This window comes from Crassostrea angulata, chromosome 7 (assembly GCF_025612915.1).
Source record: "Crassostrea angulata isolate pt1a10 chromosome 7, ASM2561291v2, whole genome shotgun sequence".
NCBI lineage: Eukaryota > Metazoa > Mollusca > Bivalvia > Ostreida > Ostreidae > Magallana > Magallana angulata.
The window spans coordinates 59,588,883-59,606,402 of NC_069117.1; the positions used below are offsets into that span (position 1 = coordinate 59,588,883).

At 36.7% G+C, this 17,520-nt stretch overlaps 2 protein-coding genes across 6 annotated transcripts; both read left to right on the forward strand.

Moving 5' to 3' along the window:
* The first annotated feature begins 254 nt into the window (after nucleotides 1-254).
* LOC128156690 (uncharacterized) lies at nucleotides 255-4,186 on the forward strand. 5 transcript variants are annotated; one of them, XM_052818921.1, is made up of 2 exons: nucleotides 255-713; nucleotides 3,141-4,186. In XM_052818921.1, the coding sequence occupies exon 2, from the start codon at nucleotides 3,204-3,206 to the stop codon at nucleotides 3,972-3,974; it is 771 nt and encodes a 256-aa protein (XP_052674881.1). In that variant the 5' UTR covers nucleotides 255-713; nucleotides 3,141-3,203; the 3' UTR covers nucleotides 3,975-4,186. The 5 variants fall into 5 exon arrangements, with proteins under 5 accessions (XP_052674881.1, XP_052674878.1, XP_052674883.1 ...); XM_052818918.1 differs by having other exon boundaries at nucleotides 256-661; XM_052818923.1 differs by lacking the exon at nucleotides 255-713 and adding an exon at nucleotides 738-1,686.
* Nucleotides 4,187-10,783: 6,597 nt separating this feature from the next.
* LOC128156572 (beta-hexosaminidase subunit alpha-like) lies at nucleotides 10,784-17,243 on the forward strand. The gene is made up of 13 exons (XM_052818747.1): nucleotides 10,784-10,976; nucleotides 12,570-12,843; nucleotides 12,937-12,999; nucleotides 13,236-13,285; nucleotides 13,473-13,583; nucleotides 13,669-13,770; nucleotides 13,859-13,997; nucleotides 14,084-14,276; nucleotides 14,726-14,882; nucleotides 15,316-15,499; nucleotides 15,733-15,823; nucleotides 15,951-16,055; nucleotides 16,300-17,243. The coding sequence occupies exons 1-13, from the start codon at nucleotides 10,872-10,874 to the stop codon at nucleotides 16,508-16,510; spliced, it is 1,785 nt and encodes a 594-aa protein (XP_052674707.1). The 5' UTR covers nucleotides 10,784-10,871; the 3' UTR covers nucleotides 16,511-17,243.
* Nucleotides 17,244-17,520: the final 277 nt, after the last annotated feature.

Below are 17,520 nucleotides of genomic sequence, written 5' to 3' on the forward strand. Positions count from 1 at the left end.
ATTCAAATAAAGATAAAAAAAGATATTTCAAATTTTACTAATATTGAACTGTTGCTAAACGTTTGAATAAAAAGTGAAGTATAGTTTTGATTTCCGTTGGTTCTGACATGACTTATTCTACTGGTGACACTAGTTAATAAATTTGCAGCAATTGTCTGAGATATGAACTTGTTCGTGAGACCCCCGTCTCGGCGTGTGGTGACTTATTAAGACACGAGGATGTACTCCATGCTAAGCCGTCCCAGCCAGAGCTATATTGATCCCGAGGATTCTACCCGACACTACACACTAAATTATCTAGTTCACAAAGCTCCGGTAATCCCTTCGGAAGGCTCCGGACTTTTTGACACACTCGGCATTAAGACAGGTGCCCTGAGTTGGCGGTGTCGGAACTAAATTGGCAGAACCATGGGCAGTAGTGATCTTACACGCTTTAAGTAAACATGGCAGTGCAGTAATTTCGACTCTTGGGTGCAAAGCCACATGCCACCTACCGAAATGTCTATGCACAATTGAGATTTAATTAAATGTGTTTTTTTTTGTTCGCTTCAAAATCGAAACCGCTTACGATAAATTTGCCGGATCACTGTCAGATCTAGTTACAGGGGGAAGTTAATTCGAGGAGGAAGGGGGACAGTGCACTGGGATTGGTCTGATCCGGGTAAGTCAGAAAGTAAAGTTTTACTGAATGTATCGAGGACTCAGGAGTTGAGGTAAGTCCAGAATTCACGGGAATACTGATGATATAGTTATGATCACTAATATTAACGTTAATGACCATGGCAAAATCCACGAACTCCCCGGGATTAACTATAGGTAATATACGTATTACGCCTTGAACCTTAAAATTATCGGGAGCCTCAGTTCCTGGCTCGGGACAATGAGTGGAAAATTGGCAGTCGATCTGCCTCATCTTACGGTCAGTTCATTCATAGAATGAGGAATATTTGAACATCATTTACATCAACCTAATTTCATTTTTGAATGTGATTACCTTCACTCAATTGACTAGCAGCATTGTATACATGTATATGCAAGTTGTATCAAATGACAATTGTAATAATTTATCCGAAAACGTTATTTTGAGCGTACTTCGGTTTACGCAACAGCACGACTTGTAGATAAAGCCAGATAGTTTTGGATTACATTTCTATAGTTTATGTATTGATTCGAAAAATTCAAAGTCACGAATGAAAAAAAAAACATCTTTGTAAGTAGAGCGTTTTGTAAATGTTTCAGAATCAATATATGAATTACAAGGGTTCTCCATCAACCCTGTATAACGTCCGGTGTTTTTGATCTTTTTAGAATGCTCCTTCCCCTAGAATCTCGGGTATTGTTACTTCGATTTCGATTTCATTTCATTATTTTATAGATCCTCCAGTTCGTGTCCGCGTCCTTTAATTACGCGTTTGTTGTCCTCGAAATTATAAAAGAAGTTCAAACAATACAAAACACTCGAACAGAAATAAAACTTTTGCAGTTTAAAGATTTAGAATCACTGAAGATAAATCAGCACGTTCCTGTGTCGTTAAATACAATGGAATGACTTCTTTTCTGCTGACAATCCCTCAGAGAGAACGACTGCCTTTTGTCATCGAGGGCCACAACTCAATGACGGTAGTACCCAGGGATTAACGGCCATATACGGCAAGATTTCGGGATTTATGTCCTGTACATTCCAAGGTATCCGGTATCAGTCTCAGATGGATGATTTAAGTTATTGGAAAAAGGGGTATTCTGTATTATAAGATTTGACCCCGTTCCAATTATTCCTGATGTAAAATATAAGAATGAAGTAAACTTTGATATAAAAATAAGATTTAAGGCTATTGATGGGTCATCCCAGGTCGTGTTTCTCTTTATTCTTTTTGTTGAAGCTTGTAGTGACAATATTTACAAGTTAAACAACCGAAAGGGTAAGAAAACAATTATTCAGAATGTAGGTTTTATTTAATTCCACCTGTAACTGCCATGCACGAATACCGTACAATTGGATACAAACAGCTTGACACAGATTCCTAAGAAAAACATCCAAAGCCCAGTAAAACAGCAGGGAAGATTTGTTTACAATGCAATAAAAGGGGGGTTCCAATCGTTTAAATGCCATTTATGTTTTATAATTTTTTGGCAGTGAATAGAAACACATTAAAGTGTCTGTTATTAAAATATCAGATTCGCATAAAATTGTGGGACCATCGAGGAAATAATCTGTCTGTTTGATTAGCATTTCTTTACAGTTAGAAAAGAGGTTTAATGTCTTGTATCAGAATTTTATAAACATGCAACAACGTGTTGGTACTAGGTAAGTGATTTAGAGAAATTCACGCTAATGGAGGATACATTAGCGGCTTTCGTGCCTCTATACCATTACCTGATACTCCAACTTCACACAGTTTAATTACAAGGGTGTGTTTGTGCTAAATTTTTCCACTAGTGTCACTTGGAAGTAACGAGGTAAGTTGAAAGATTCTGTTCAAAAACCAAACGATTTAATTTATGTTTATTTTCATCAAAACTAAAATATAAAATTTTCCAGTAATTAACATTTCAATCAAAATATGATAAAAGATAACGCTTCCTGTTTATTTACATTTAACTTTTAACCGAAGAATGAATATTGAAATTTTGGACTTATTGCGTTTGAATCATATTTAAAATAATACAAACAGATTAAAATGAAAATAAAGCACATGTAATGATAAACTTTAACTTATTTATCAAGACATATATGTGCAGTTGATAGTTAAGCATCATATATATAATTTTTTTTAGCTTTTTCAAACGAATTTTTTTTGGTCGTTTTGGGTTATTTTACCGTATAAATAATAGTAATTACTTTAACAGTAGAGTGGACAGCTTTAGTACATTCCTACTGTCTGAAACCTATTTTGAATTGTCTTTATCACTTAAGCAATTCTCGTTCTATCGTGTACCCTTGTACACAGAGTTGTCATTGAGAGCTTTTTTCATAATCTGACATGGCCTTGGATTATCTTATTTGTCTCATGTCTACTGACGTAATCAGTAATTACGCTAATCCCTTTCAAAAACATGTAAACGAAAACAGCTTAATTGGTCATTTAACGATTCGAAATTCAATAAACAAGATTTGTGCACGCTCTTACGTCTCATTACAGGAGAGTTAAAGCTTACCCTTCACCGTAAATCTACACCGCAGATCATTCCCTTACAGAGCAGTAATGGACACCGGCCGTCTGGGGGATGTCCGGCGGCACGAAAACAAAAACCGGAAGTTCATGTGCATCCTTAATCACATGGTCAAATCAAGATGGGACATAGTTGCCGATAGCTTAGATCGAGAACAAAACGAGATGGGCGTGAAACTGGAAAAGGCGGGAACTCTGTGGCGCCGGAAGCACGTGCAGCAGAGAGTTCTGCAGCAGTGTCTGAAGATGAGGCGGGAAAGCTTGGTCAACAGCAGCGCGTGTCGATACGGCTCCTATGGTGGGAAACCGTTGTACGCATTCTCCCGAGAAATGGATAAATTTATAACAGACAATCACCCGAAAAAACGGCGGCAGCGAAAAGTGAAACAAGCACTGCTGGAGAGTATCGAACACGGCAAAATCCTGCCTCCAGACGAGATCCCAAAGAGAATGGACAAATTCTTCAGCAGTTGGAAGGAGAAGAAAGCTCAGGAATCGTCGAAACACACGAACTTTTTGTTGAACTTAGAGACTGGAGGAAAGACGTTCAAAAACAAATCAATTCCTCCCATTCGTGGTCTTGTTAATAACTTTCACAAATTTACACTTGACGACGAAGAAGAGGATGATGTCAAAAGTAAGGAGAGTGATGTGGAAAACAAGGATGTTGTTTTGCTTGAACCAGAGGGTAAGGAGAAAGTGGAATTAAACAAAAAAGACGGAACAAGCAGTGACAAGCGGAGGGTGTTAAAACTACCACCCGTCCAAACCTCAAAAGCCATGATCTCAATGTCTCAAGCATAAAATGATCAGATCAGTTCCAGATTTACGCAACAATTTGTGATATATTTGTGATATTTTATATTTATCATGTTTTAACAACGATTTATTAATACTTTTGACGTTTGACATTATGTTTGATTTCAAAATGTATTCCACGATATTATCATGCTGTACATGTAATACGACAAAATCATTGGTGCTATGTTTCATAAAAGAAAAATTTGGTTTTTATACCCATTGTTAAGTTTTTATCTAAAAACAAATGGTCATCACTTAACACGTAAGTTATATTAAAACACAATTCAAGTACCTAAGTAACGTTTTGTTCTTCAGAGTAAAAAAAATAAATCGTAATTTAACTTTGACAATATTAAGAACGGAATCCTGTTGTGTTTTTACTCTGAATATCTTTACACAAATTTACTTTCACCGCAACTTCAATTCGAAAAAAAATTATCACCTTTACTTCAAATTAACATCCGTGTTCTTGTAAATGATCACTGATGTATTTACAACCGCAGCCTTAGTTACTGGACATTTTGGTAAAAAAAATCCACTTGAACATGTGGAAATAATATCCAAAAGTAAAATTCACTGTCTATTTAGATCGGGAGACAACTGCAACTTTCTGGAACTTGTTATTACATATAAGCAGTGACACTGGAAGACGATGGATGATTTCACACTCGTAATTCTTATTACAGACCAATGCATTGAAATTCATTGAATGATAACATCCTTGTTGTTAGCGATCACTACTCAGGTATAAACTTTACGTGTTTGATCGAAAAGAAAGCGTGCATGTACAAAAAAGAAAGAGTGAACTTAAGCAAAATCATAATTGGCGTTCCGAATGAATTTATAATTTCAAGTAAAAGAAAAATATCATCAAGTTTCTCTGATATAGTTATGTTCCTTGATGAGCTGTTTACACTGGGAGCAGGGTGTGGCTGACTTGGTGACATCACTTCCTGTCGACCGTGACGACCTGTCCGACCGACGACTCGCAAGTCGCATCGTGAACATGCTGCTAAAGGACATGAGAGTTTTCCCGTGATAAAGTGGATGATACCGCTTAGACATCGGCACACCGAATCTCTCACAGGAACAACTTATCTCTGGAAGACGAAAAGCCGACTTCCGGTTCCGCCTCATCGATTTCCGAATGTTGCTTGACACCGTGGGTTGAAGAAGTCTCATGTCAATCTCGTGGACGTTAGTTTGTGAGCGAGATAGCGGTGGCATGTCATTGAATATGTCACTGATTTTTCGTGCACATCCCTGCCTTTTGAACCTGGTGTCGTCTTGTACCCGGGAAACCACCTCGTTAACCTCGTCGGAAGTATACTCTCGGAAAGCAGGGGCGGCCGGGAATTTCTTCACGCGGTTTTTGGAATACTTTAGGAAATCCACTAGTGTTCCAGGAAGCTGGGAGCGATGGAAATCTGTCTTTATTCCAGCTCCATTCCTGGGCCCACTGTAAAGATATTTCACATCGTTATCCCGGATGTAACGCGGCGTTGTGTGGAAGGCCATCTTGAGCGGTAGAACATCATCCAAGTACCCGAAACATGGCGATTGTGTTCATCATCACATTAATATAAAAAATCCGGGGAAGTTTACACCCACAAAGCACGAGGCAAATGAACGGAATCTTGTTAATTACACTGCCCATTAATTAAATAACAAGCACCAGTACAATGTTTATTGTTTTGGACATTCTTCAAACTTCACTCTACATAGGCACTTGGACTATATCATCATTAAAGATCTGACAGCTCAGATGGGGGCATGCTTGTATTTTGGCGAGGCGTTTTATTTCTTAATTAATAAGGGCCCGCACATAGACAATTAAAAGGCCCCGATATCTGTGTCAAGAACAAATGATTGTTCTAAAATCTGTTCGATCAAAGCAGCGACTAGATGGTCAGACATTTTGTTTCAACAAGAAACTGACTACAAGTCCTATATTTGATGCTGCATCAGTGTTTATCTTTTGACTACTTCATTCTACATTTCACTGCATTAAGACTTAATTCTACTTCTTCAATATACAGTTTTTGCTTAAATACTTTTATCAATACGCATGATTCAACAGATTTTCACGTTGTTGTTGTTGTTGTTTTTTTTGTCTCTATGTTTGTTTGTTGCTTTTTCGTATATGTTTGTTGGATTTTGTTTAGCTTATAGTGGTTCTTTTTTTAATTTTATTTTGTGGGCGGGGGTGGGTAGGGTATTAAATAAATATTGTCTGATTGGGAGGGTACTCAGTAACAGGTGAAATTGACATCCCCGAGAAAACCAATGACAACCGACGCGAAACGATAATATCCGTGTTGCGATACAAGTATCGAACTGCATAATACACAAGGTTTCTGGATGGATTACACGAGGTCAGCAGTCTTAGCTTTTTTATGGCAGGTTAATTAAATACTTCGATGGTTTTTAGTGAACTAATTTTTAGTTAACTCTGTAAATGATCGGAAGGGTTTTTGACAATGTTTCATCTATAACAAAAGTCCGGAAACTCTTGATTGTGATAGTTGTACATTCAGTGTATATTTCCCCTTAAGTTTGTATTGGAAATACACTTGCTTATTCTTGAGCCATGAGCGCAAATATAGAAGTCACTACGCGTTTTAAATGCATTATTGAAATATTAGATGAACAAAATAAACATTATATTTATCGTTAAAAGTAATGGACTGTATTAGAGTGGAGCTGTATTTTTATTTTTTGAAAATTTTAAAGACTAAGAAATAAATTTATTTTTCTCAAAAATCCTCTAATGGTTATTAATAATTGTCAAAATAGCACGGACGCCAGAACCTCGGACAGACTGTTGACAATGATGCGAGATATACCAAATAACTACTGCGCATGCCGCAACGGTCGCACATTAAAACGTTGTTGTTTATAAATATGCGCCATCGCAATCTACTCTATCATAGTTTTTATACCACAGCAACACTTATGCAATGCAGATTAACAGAATACAATTAAAGGTACCACAACTTTTAATTGCATCGTTACTTCACATTGAATATATAATGCGTCTTTACAAAATACTGTATTTTCTGTATCAATTTTTTTATTGCATTTGATATAATCCTTTCAGGTACATTGCATTTTATGCATACTATAATCTATGTGATTCATAATATTTCACTGCATTGATTCGTCTTATAATGTCTTCATACGTGTAATATTACCACATTATATTTTATGCATCCAGAGTTAACCTCTATAGAATCGCTCTCTACTGCAGAGTTGGTTGAGTTTCCTGAAATTCAAGTATTATCTTTTACATTTCAAAAATTGAATCTTTTCATTTTATACCATCTTCGCTAGCCAAGGGTTTTCGGTCCACTTTGCTCCCCATAAACCCTTGGCGGATTTCATTATGAAAACTCGGTGACAAGCTCCGTTTTATGATTGGCTGCAGCTGCGAGTAGCTGATCCAATCGCAGTGCTTGTAAATATAAACTTTAAAAGAAAACACATGTGTGATCTTTGGTAAACATTCGGTGCTTTTAACAAGTTGAGACACAAGTTCTCGAGTACAGTGCCTCCCCAACGATGGTCTAACCAGATCGCTTTAAAAACCTATATATTTTACCCAGCTGGGATTGACCATAGTTCTACAAACTTGTCAAGGCTCGCGTGATAGCACGGGAAGTAAACATGGCGAATGTAGAAGTTGCCTATCCCGTTAGTATATACGTTCCTGCTTATGGTTATTGCTTTTAAAGGTTCAGTGAGCTCTGTTTTATTTAATTTCTTTGGTCCGCAATATTCACGACAACGATACCTGATTTTATGGCATGAAAGCTTTCATATAAATCGGCGACTTTTTCACTCCCGGTACAGGTCCTTACAAAACACTATGAATAAAACAATCCGTGCTTTCCCTAGGTTATAACTTAATTCGTATTTATTAGCATCGTTAATTATGTTCCAATATTCGGTAGTCAACATGTTTTCAAGTTGTATTAATGCCGTAGTGTGTATATAACCTGTTGTTTAATTCGATTAAAATGTAAATATGCAAGGGGCGCAACTCAAGTTGCTCGCTAGATAGCGCCACCACATCACCGAGTTTTCGTAATGAAATCCGCCAAGGGTTTATGGGGAGCAAAGTGGACCGAAAACCCTTGGCTAGCGAAGATGATTTTATACTTGTATCTCGAGAAAAACATTTTTAATGTGATGTAATCGACTGAAGACATGATTTCATAGAACTTTTTAGTGTTAGGAGAAGAACAGTAATATGTATCTAAAAACTGATTTCGTAATTTACTTAATGCCTTGCATTCTAATATAACATGAAATTCATCACCAATTTCGTTATATTAAACTCATCAAAATGTGCTTTATTTAAAACGCCGATTTGCCTCGCTGATATCCCTTTAAAAACATCTTATTATTTTGATTCTATAGATATAAGAAATAAATATTCTCGATTATGATCCTTTCTCAAACAATGTGATCGAGATGAAAAAATTCGAGTACACGGGATTTTTTTTATGTGCAAACCCGTTGTTTGTACACGCATAAATGTTCATTTTTTTTTCTACCGACAAGGTGTGCTATATTACACGGGTAAAAATAAATATGTCGGTACCCAGGTACACTCAGTAATCAGAGTCATTAATTGTATTGCTTGGTCAAACCCGATTTGTTTGTTTTATGAACGGCCGTGTTGTAATCTTACAAAGCTATCTCTTTGACTGCGATCAAAGTTGTTGATATATAGTGTTAAACGATGAATTGGTTTTTAAATTTAGTAAAAAGACAAACCAGTCGCGCTACTATTTGCCTGCCTTTCAGAGCGAGAAACATTCTCTCCTCTCTTGTACTTCCTCCTATATATTATCCATGTGATTCGTGAATGGGGTATATTTAATGTAGGCCCATGGCGTTTTCTTTGACCTACAGTAACATCTTGGGCAGCAGCTTGAAGAACATCTACAGTGGCGACCCAGCCACGGGAACCATCACGAGATCTGTCTCCAGTGACCCCCCACCGGTGAATAAGGAGGATCAGTGTATCTCCCCCTCGGAACGGTTCCAGATCCGCCAGTCCCAGTATTGGTCCAGGTGGAACTCCCCTCTCCCACGGGCACCTGCTTACAGGTCTCTCCCACAAAGTGACGTCAGCCGGATAGTGGACAGGCTCGCCACCCCCATCAATAGGGACGCGGGAAACAAATCTACGGCAGCCCCCACCCCACGCACTAAACAGTCTAAGACTTCTAGGAAGTTTGAACGTTCAACTGTGACGTCACAGCTACCGACTGTGTCCAGCGTGATCCGACAGAAGATCCGTGAGGGATACAGGAGCGGCAATCCTCCGGATATCCGGCATTCCTGTGATAGATTTCGAACTAAGGTTTCCCAGCGGTATGCACGCCCTAGATATTCTCTGTCCCTGGAGTCAGACCAGCCGACCTCGCCCAGATAAGATGTGGGTATATCATTGGTGATTGTAGTGATGCATAGTCCTGTATTGTGAATTGTTCTTTGTGAATTCGCGTTGATATCAATGGAAAAGGAACGAATCTGCGATAGTGTGATAATTCAACATACCATAAGATGAATTAAAAAGGTTTGATATTGTGTTCCTACACAATATGTAATCATCACCAAATAATGTCAAATAAATGCAATGAAAGACATTCACCTGAATTTATTTCTTATTATCTATAATAGTTTTTGAAATTAACAATTTACATGTACTTTGATGTTACTATTGAAAATGAATGAAATCTCACGGGAGTTGTCGTAAGAAAGAAATTCCAATTCTAATGGATTGACAATGTCAATAAGCCATAACCTCTTCTATTTGTATATGTAAATCTGTCGCGCCGCTGATGATTTTGGTAAACATTGAAAAATCTCCCTCTTTATGTATTCTTAGTGACCACTGATATACCATGAACATTAGAAATGCACGGAACCAGAATTTTTTTCCAGAGGTGGGAGGGTATTTCGGATAGTTTTTTTTTTTCACTAAAGATTCCTATATTTAAATCTACTAATATATTTATTCTTTAGTTATGATTTTTAACGGCCAGTCGGAATATAAAACAACTTAGATTGTTCCAGTTTTTCAGGTTGTTTTTTGGTAATTGTTAAAATAGGAAAGTAAAACCTACGTTGATATTTAAAATTAATCAATTGAAAATTAATTAATTTGCCAATTTTTATTCAATTGAAAAGAATAGAAAATAAATCAATAGTAACAAAAATTGTAATGCTCATTCAAAATCGTAAATGAAACCATGAAAAACATTTTTGCATATTTTTGACATTATGTTTTTAATGTAAGTCCTGTTCTTAAATTTTATTTTTTTTTGGGGGGGGGGGGGGGGGGGGTGGGTGGGTTACAGGCTTTAAATGATGGTGACGCATAAGGGCCATTTTACCTTACCAAAGCCATAAAACTAAAAAAAAACGTTCCATACATGTATAGTGTATTAATTTTGCATGCAAACACAGTACAGAAATGTTATAACTTTGCACATATGGCTGCATGAAAATAAAAAGATACATATTCATGCGCACTCGAACTGTACTCATCCTCGTCAAATTAAAAAGAAATGAAAGATGTTTGGTACCTAAAGATTAAGGAAGGTAAAAGAATTCACTCAGTGCAACATAAGGTTTTTGTACACTATGAAAGAGGTGCGTGACTTACTTTGATAGTATTTTTTCTTCATCGCTTGCATATCTTATCTATGTGCATTGTAAATGTGCAACTACATGAATTTTATCAGATATATATGGCTAACATTGAAAGGTTTCGTTATCTTGATATGTGTTGAATATTTAACACAATAAAACATTCTTTAGTTGCTAAGACGTCCCCTCTTAACACAAATTCCTCATTAGAGGACCAGTAGCTTCCGCGACAAGATGGCCGACCACATGGTCGTCCGTTTGACTGCATGCTTTTTCTGGATGTTTCCTCTCGCTCTCGAAGCTAAATTAACTTACATAGCTATACGACTTCCTCTAAAGGTAAGTGCGTTTATTTCATTACATCTCTCTGACCGTAGGGGTCAACTTGGATTTTGGATTTTATAAAACATGACGAAAGAAACGAAAGAAATGTTTACCAGTAATGAAACAGTTGCACCTTTGGTAGTGAGTTGGATCGTTCTAATAAATTAGGGTGTTTCTAGCAAAAGATTTAGTCCCCACCCTTGGAAAAGTAATATGTTTTACGGTGCGACCGTTGGGGCGAGCACAGCAAGTGATCAAACAATGAATTATAATAAATCAATAAAAATAAAATCAACAACGTAAAATTTGAATGCAAAAAAAAATAAAACATACCTATTTTTCAGTAAATTGTCATTATTCATAGTTTATAAGATTTGTTATAATTTATTTATTTATAAGTAGAACAGTAGTTTAATCTTAGATACAATGTTGTTGAATAATAAAGATTTTAATATATGAATATTCATTGCACTGTATCTTCTCTTTTAAAGTGATTGTAACGTCAGTTCATCCCCTTTTTTGCAGAAGACATTTTTTCTTAAACCTGCGTATAAAACTTGACTCATCATAGAGCCCCCCCCCCCCCCCCATGTTAAAAAAATAATATTTCATTTTTTTTCCAATTTACACATAGAAAATCGACTTATCATGGATTTGCCCCCTCCACTTAAAAAAAAATTAATGTTTGATTATTATTTTTTTAATTTACACTTAAAAATATTTGCTTATCATATTAAAAGAACATGGTGCCCCCCCCCCCCCCATGTTATAAATGGAAGTGTAAATAAAGAAACCATTGAACTGCTAAAGAGCTGAAGGATTAGAATTTTCATGATTTTTTTTTCTTTTTGCTTGCAAAGATTTTTTGGATGATGATGCTGCCATCCACCATCCACCCATCCACTCCCTTTTAAAAAAAGGCGATGCTACGTGTACGTTCCAGGAATTTACCGTACTTATAGTGAATAAAATAAATGTGAGCATTCATCCAAATGAGTGCAATTTACAACTGTTTCCTGTATCTGAAGAAATGTCCTTATTCTTCAGCTGTTCTTTAGCTTAGCCTTTGCAAGATTTTGAGAGGATTTTGGTCATTTCAGCAGATTTACAATAACTTCTTGTGGGTCAAAATTTACTGACGCCGAAAAAATCTATTGGATCAATGTGTAAACCTTTGTGACGTCACTCGATTATTTTTGATTGAGAGTGTACTGACGTGAACTTTAGAGGTAGCACTGACTGTATGTCGTATAGTAGGCTCACACATCGTTATTGTTTTTATTGGCTTGCTGATTCTCGTGAGAGTGTGAAGTGATAAAAATTGCCATGATTACAGGGAACTACTGGGACGATTAAAACAATTAAGGCATTACTGGTCCGATTTACTGACGCCAAAAAAATCTGTTGAATGAATGTGCAAATAGTCCGAATTTTCTATTCACACACGCCTTGCCGGTAGAGCTCGCTTCGCGCCGGCGAGCTGCGCTCGCTATCACACTACTTATAACGAATCATCAAACTGTCAAGATTTGTATATTTTGTTCACTGATCAAACTGAGGAGAACTTACAATGTTTTGGACTCATGGGCTTATCGTTTTTGTGGGCAGGGTGAACAAGCAGCCCCCGGAGCTCCTTGGCCGTTACCGAAAACCTGGACCAAAAGTACCACACGACTGATGGTGGATCCTACAAACTTCCGGTTTACGTCATCTATGACGTATTGTGACATTGTGACAACAGCATTTGATCGCTATTATAGAATACTCCAATTGGAAAAGGCATCCTCGCTTTCAGGACCGGAACAGGTTATGACGTCACTGAGTGTAGATATCGCCGACAAAACATGTCCGGGATACCCCGACCCTAACATGGACGAATCATGTGAGTAATCAAGAAAACGGCACAACTTTTTCATAATTGCGTATGATACAAAATAGGTATCAACTTTTCTTTTATTATTTTTTTCTTCTTCAGACAACCTTACGATCGGCTCTACATCTCGTTTGACCTCAGCCACCGTGTGGGGCGCACTGAGAGGTAACCGCTTTAGTCTTTTTAGACTAAAACTAATAAATTTTAAATTTGTAGAGACTGCGATCAGGATTTTATATATAATGGCTACATATTACTTTACTGTTGATGCCACTCAGATCACGAATCATGGTTATTATTATGAAAAAAAAATCTAAGGAAAGAAAGGAATTCTTCTTGAATCTTAAACATTACTGTTTTGATACAAAAGGTTAAACTTAATCTACCTTTTTAACCAACAGGTTTAGAAACATTTAGCCAGTTGATTTACAAAGAAGAAGAGGGACACCGGGTACGTCATCTATCATCATCTGCGTGTCCCCAAATTGACTAATCAACTAATTGATATATTTTCAAAAGTAAATTTCAAATGATCAAATGTTTCCCTTTTCGTGCAACTAAATCTATGTTTGGTAATGTTTTCATTTTCTTACGATATTCAGGCGTCAGTTGGTTATCCTAATTTCCTTTCTTGACAGCTATTTGTAAACAAAACACAGATTATTGACCAGCCTCGGTTTCACTACCGTGGAATCATGTTGGACACTGCTAGACATTTTCTTCCGATGCCGATTCTCTTAAAAAACCTGGTGAGTATGGGATAACTTATCGAACTTTTTGAATGCAATAAAATTCATTGTCATACATGAAGCGTACATGAGTTAATATTTTTAGGATGCAATGGCGTACAACAAATTCAACGTGTTCCATTGGCATATAGTGGACGACCAGTCATTTCCGTACGAAAGTGTGGAATTTCCGACGTTGACAGAAAAGGTTAGTATGAAAAGTCTACAAATGATACTTTTGTATATGTCCAATCCTGTCATATATGAGCCGTGTTTTTTTTATTTGCATGTTTCAGGGAGCGTATGGTCCGAAGCTTATTTACACGCAGGAAAATGTAAAGCATGTGATTGACGAGGCTAGGTTACGGGGAATCAGGGTCATTCCTGAGTTTGACACTCCTGGACACACACAGTCATGGGGAAAAGCGTTCAGATGTACGCAGATTTTTTTTTTAATTTCAGAAGCATTTAAGTATCCACCTAATTTCAAAATAACACAAAACCGATTTACCGCCTTTCAGCTCTATTAACGCCATGTTGGGAGGACGGCAAGCCGGGAGTTGCTAAGCCGAACTTTCATGGAGCGTACGAAATGATGGATCCCTCAAGGGACTCGACCTTTACTTTCATGGAGAAATTCATTGGGGAGGTTGTCAAGGTTTTTCCCGACCAATATCTCCATTTAGGAATGGATGAATCTTACCCGGCATGCTGGTAAATCCAATATTTGTTTGGTTTTATTGTTCTAAGCATATTGAGTTATGTTTGAAAGAATTACAATTAATACATGTAATATAATTTAAAACTATCTATTGTAAAAATTCTACTCTTATCTTCTCAGCAATTGGAGTAAATAAAATTAAAATAAAGCATTAAAAGTTATCATATGAAATATCATTACCTTTCGGAATTTATGACAAACCATTTTGTAATACTGTTGCTTTAAACAAAGCATTTATATGTATGTACAAGCTTTTTTCTTCCAAAATATGAATAACAGAAGTTTGAACACCACAACTTTCTGTCATTGAAGTACATGTACCGAATAACTGTGTTACTTTACAAATCTTTGTTTCCGAAAAAAAAAAATTAATTTGCAGCCAATAAAAAGGTAACCATTTGTAAACATAAGTTTTAGTTTTATATCGCAATTTGTTTTCCAGGAAATCGAGTCCAAACATTACATCGTTCATGAAGGAGAACAACATCAGTACGTACGTCCAGCTGATGGAGTTATACGTCACCAAGGTGCTTGATATCGTGGAGAGGACCAACAAAAGCTACGTCATCTGGCAGGACCCCATAGAAGACGGGACTAAGGTCAGCTGACTGTGCGTCACTTCCCGTTTCAGAAGACGGTTGTTCCAAATAAATTCGGTCGCAAAATTAATCGTGGCTTATTCTGAATTATATTCTTCTCAAATTTTAAATTGCTTTATTTACGTCTGGAGAATTGACGCTCTTATTGATTATCTTGATTATCCAGCGTATTTAACTATCTATTCGATTGAACTAAGTATATTTCTCGTCACTAAAACTAAAGGCTGCAAATACATATATACATGAGTAACTCAAGGGAGGGGGCAAGAGGGATGTGCGCTGCTTCTTTCACTTTTTGGCGAAACGTTTTTCCTATAGTCCTAAATTTTAAAAAAAAGCATTAAAAGAAACTGGTCTTCCACTTTATAAAAAGAGAAAAACGATGCATGCTACTTGCCAGAAATTTGAGGTTTACGTAACTGCTGTTTTACAGGCTAAGCCTGACACTATTGTTGAAGTGTGGCGGGGAAACTCCACCGTCCCCTGGCAGCACTACATGACCCGGATCGCCAGTGAGGGCTACAAGACCATTCTCTCCTCCTGCTGGTACCTCAACTATATCAGCTACGGTCAGGACTGGAGAAAGTACTACCAGTGCGAACCCCAAAACTTTACAGGTGAATGTGATGAGACGTTACTGGTAAAACGTATTGTTTTAATGGTATGATATCCACAATGGTTTTAAGTGTATTTCCTACATCACTAAACAGGAAGTAAGTGTCTACTTGAAGAAATACCCCCCCCCCCCCCTCCCCTTAAAGAAAATCATATTTACGTGACTGCTTCGACCAATCCGATGCTTTTCTCTGCAATCATTAAAATGCGTTTTAATAAAATACATTGTACTCAGGTAGCGCTGAACAACACAGCAATGTGATTGGAGGAGAGGCGTGTGTGTGGGCGGAATACATCGACGGCACCAACATCCTGTCCACGCTCTGGTAAACACCACAATGTTTATAAATCATTAACATATCCTGCACTTATTGAATATTGGAATGTGAAGAAACCTGTCCACGATAAGTAATTGGTCACAACAGTAGTTTTATGTAATTATTTTTAACCAAGGCCACGTGCGTCGGCTGTAGCAGAACGATTGTGGAGTAGCCGTGACGTCACAGACGTGGAAAGCGCGAAATTCAGGTTGGATCAGCAGAGATGTCGAATGGTGAGGTAAGAAATCAAAAGTCTTTTTCATCAATGGATGGCCATTGTGAGCAGCTATTTACACAAATTTACAAATTTTATAGGTTTTTAATAGAAAACTGTATAGTTTCGAATTATCTTTCCAAACAGAATTTAACAGATATATCTCAATGACAAAATTCATTCCAGTGAGAGTTATAACTTTTATCAGATGGTCAAAGTTCCTCAATAGACATTGTTGTACAAATTTTGTACTACCTCTCTTCCGTAGACGGGGAATTCCCGCCAAGCCGATTCTGGACGGGTACTGTGGAGATTATGAATTCGGATTTCCGGAGAGTATGGGGATCTACAAACAGGAGACACAAGAGGAGCATCCCAATACATCGGCCAGTTCACCTGTCTGGTCGAGCTCCTCCTTAACGTTTACTCTTTTGCTGATTTTGGCACAGAAAATAGTCCGCATATTTTACCATTTGTAGAAATACCATATATAACATTTAACACTGTACATCAATAACAAAACATTTTCATAACATAACCAATGTTTCCCTCAAGCTCAGTCAGCATTTCTACAGTAATTAATTTTTAATGATGTTCTACTAGTATCTACCAAAGGAAAAGGGTATTTTTTTAATCACAAGGCAAATGACAGTCAGCATCGCTAAATGGAAATCACTTCTGCCTACATGTACATCAATTTGGTCAATATATGCACAATATTAATTTTATTTTCTTGGTCTAATTTGATGTATAGAACTATTGATTTGATTACAATTTGTGTCGCACAAAGTTGATTTCAGTTCATTTTAGTTCTTATCAAAGGGCAGATCACTCTATCTGCAGTAGTGGGTCGTGTTTTTATTCTTCAGGTTGTACATATATAAGGACGGCAGACCTGCATATATTTGAGTTGACAATGATAAATCAAAATAAAAAAAAATAAAGTAAAGAAAAGACGACTAATTTGTCGATATTTTTTGTTTAGTCGTTTCATGTGTTTAATATAATTGTTCATATAACGGAACAAGTCATGTTCAACATGAGGAAGAAAGAACGCATTTTTTTTTCAATAAAATAGTCTATATTTGAAAAATATCTATATTGAAATATATTGTATTGAATAGGAATGTTAAATAATTATTTTATCAGAGAATTTATGGTATTTTACCGGGATTTCTTTTTTATTTTAGTGCGCATTTTAAATTATCATTTTTAAAAATAAATCTGCGATCATTATTAAGTCAAGAAATTGTATTGAAATTCTTTGTACATATTGTAAATTGCGTATGTTTACATGTAGACATTTTTGCTGTATAATTATTGTTTATAAGTTTAACATAAAGGTAATAATAAATCTAAAATACCTGCCATCTTTCAGACAGTACATCACGTGCGTACCGAATAAATTTACCTGGGTGGCGCAGTGATAGCACACCTGGGTAGAGATACCTGTACAAATAGCCATTACTTGGTTGTATCCATTTAAAAC

Excerpts from the sequence above, each read along its gene's own strand:
- LOC128156572 (XM_052818747.1), top strand. The coding sequence starts at position 10,872 with ATGGCCGACCACATGGTCGTCCGTTTGACTGCATGCTTTTTCTGGATG. Across the intron at positions 10,977-12,569 it reads CTATACGACTTCCTCTAAAG|GGTGAACAAGCAGCCCCCGG; the intron begins GTAAGTGCGTTT and ends TTTTGTGGGCAG. Across the intron at positions 16,056-16,299 it reads CAGAGATGTCGAATGGTGAG|ACGGGGAATTCCCGCCAAGC; the intron begins GTAAGAAATCAA and ends TCTCTTCCGTAG.
- LOC128156690 (XM_052818921.1), top strand. The coding sequence starts at position 3,204 with ATGGACACCGGCCGTCTGGGGGATGTCCGGCGGCACGAAAACAAAAAC.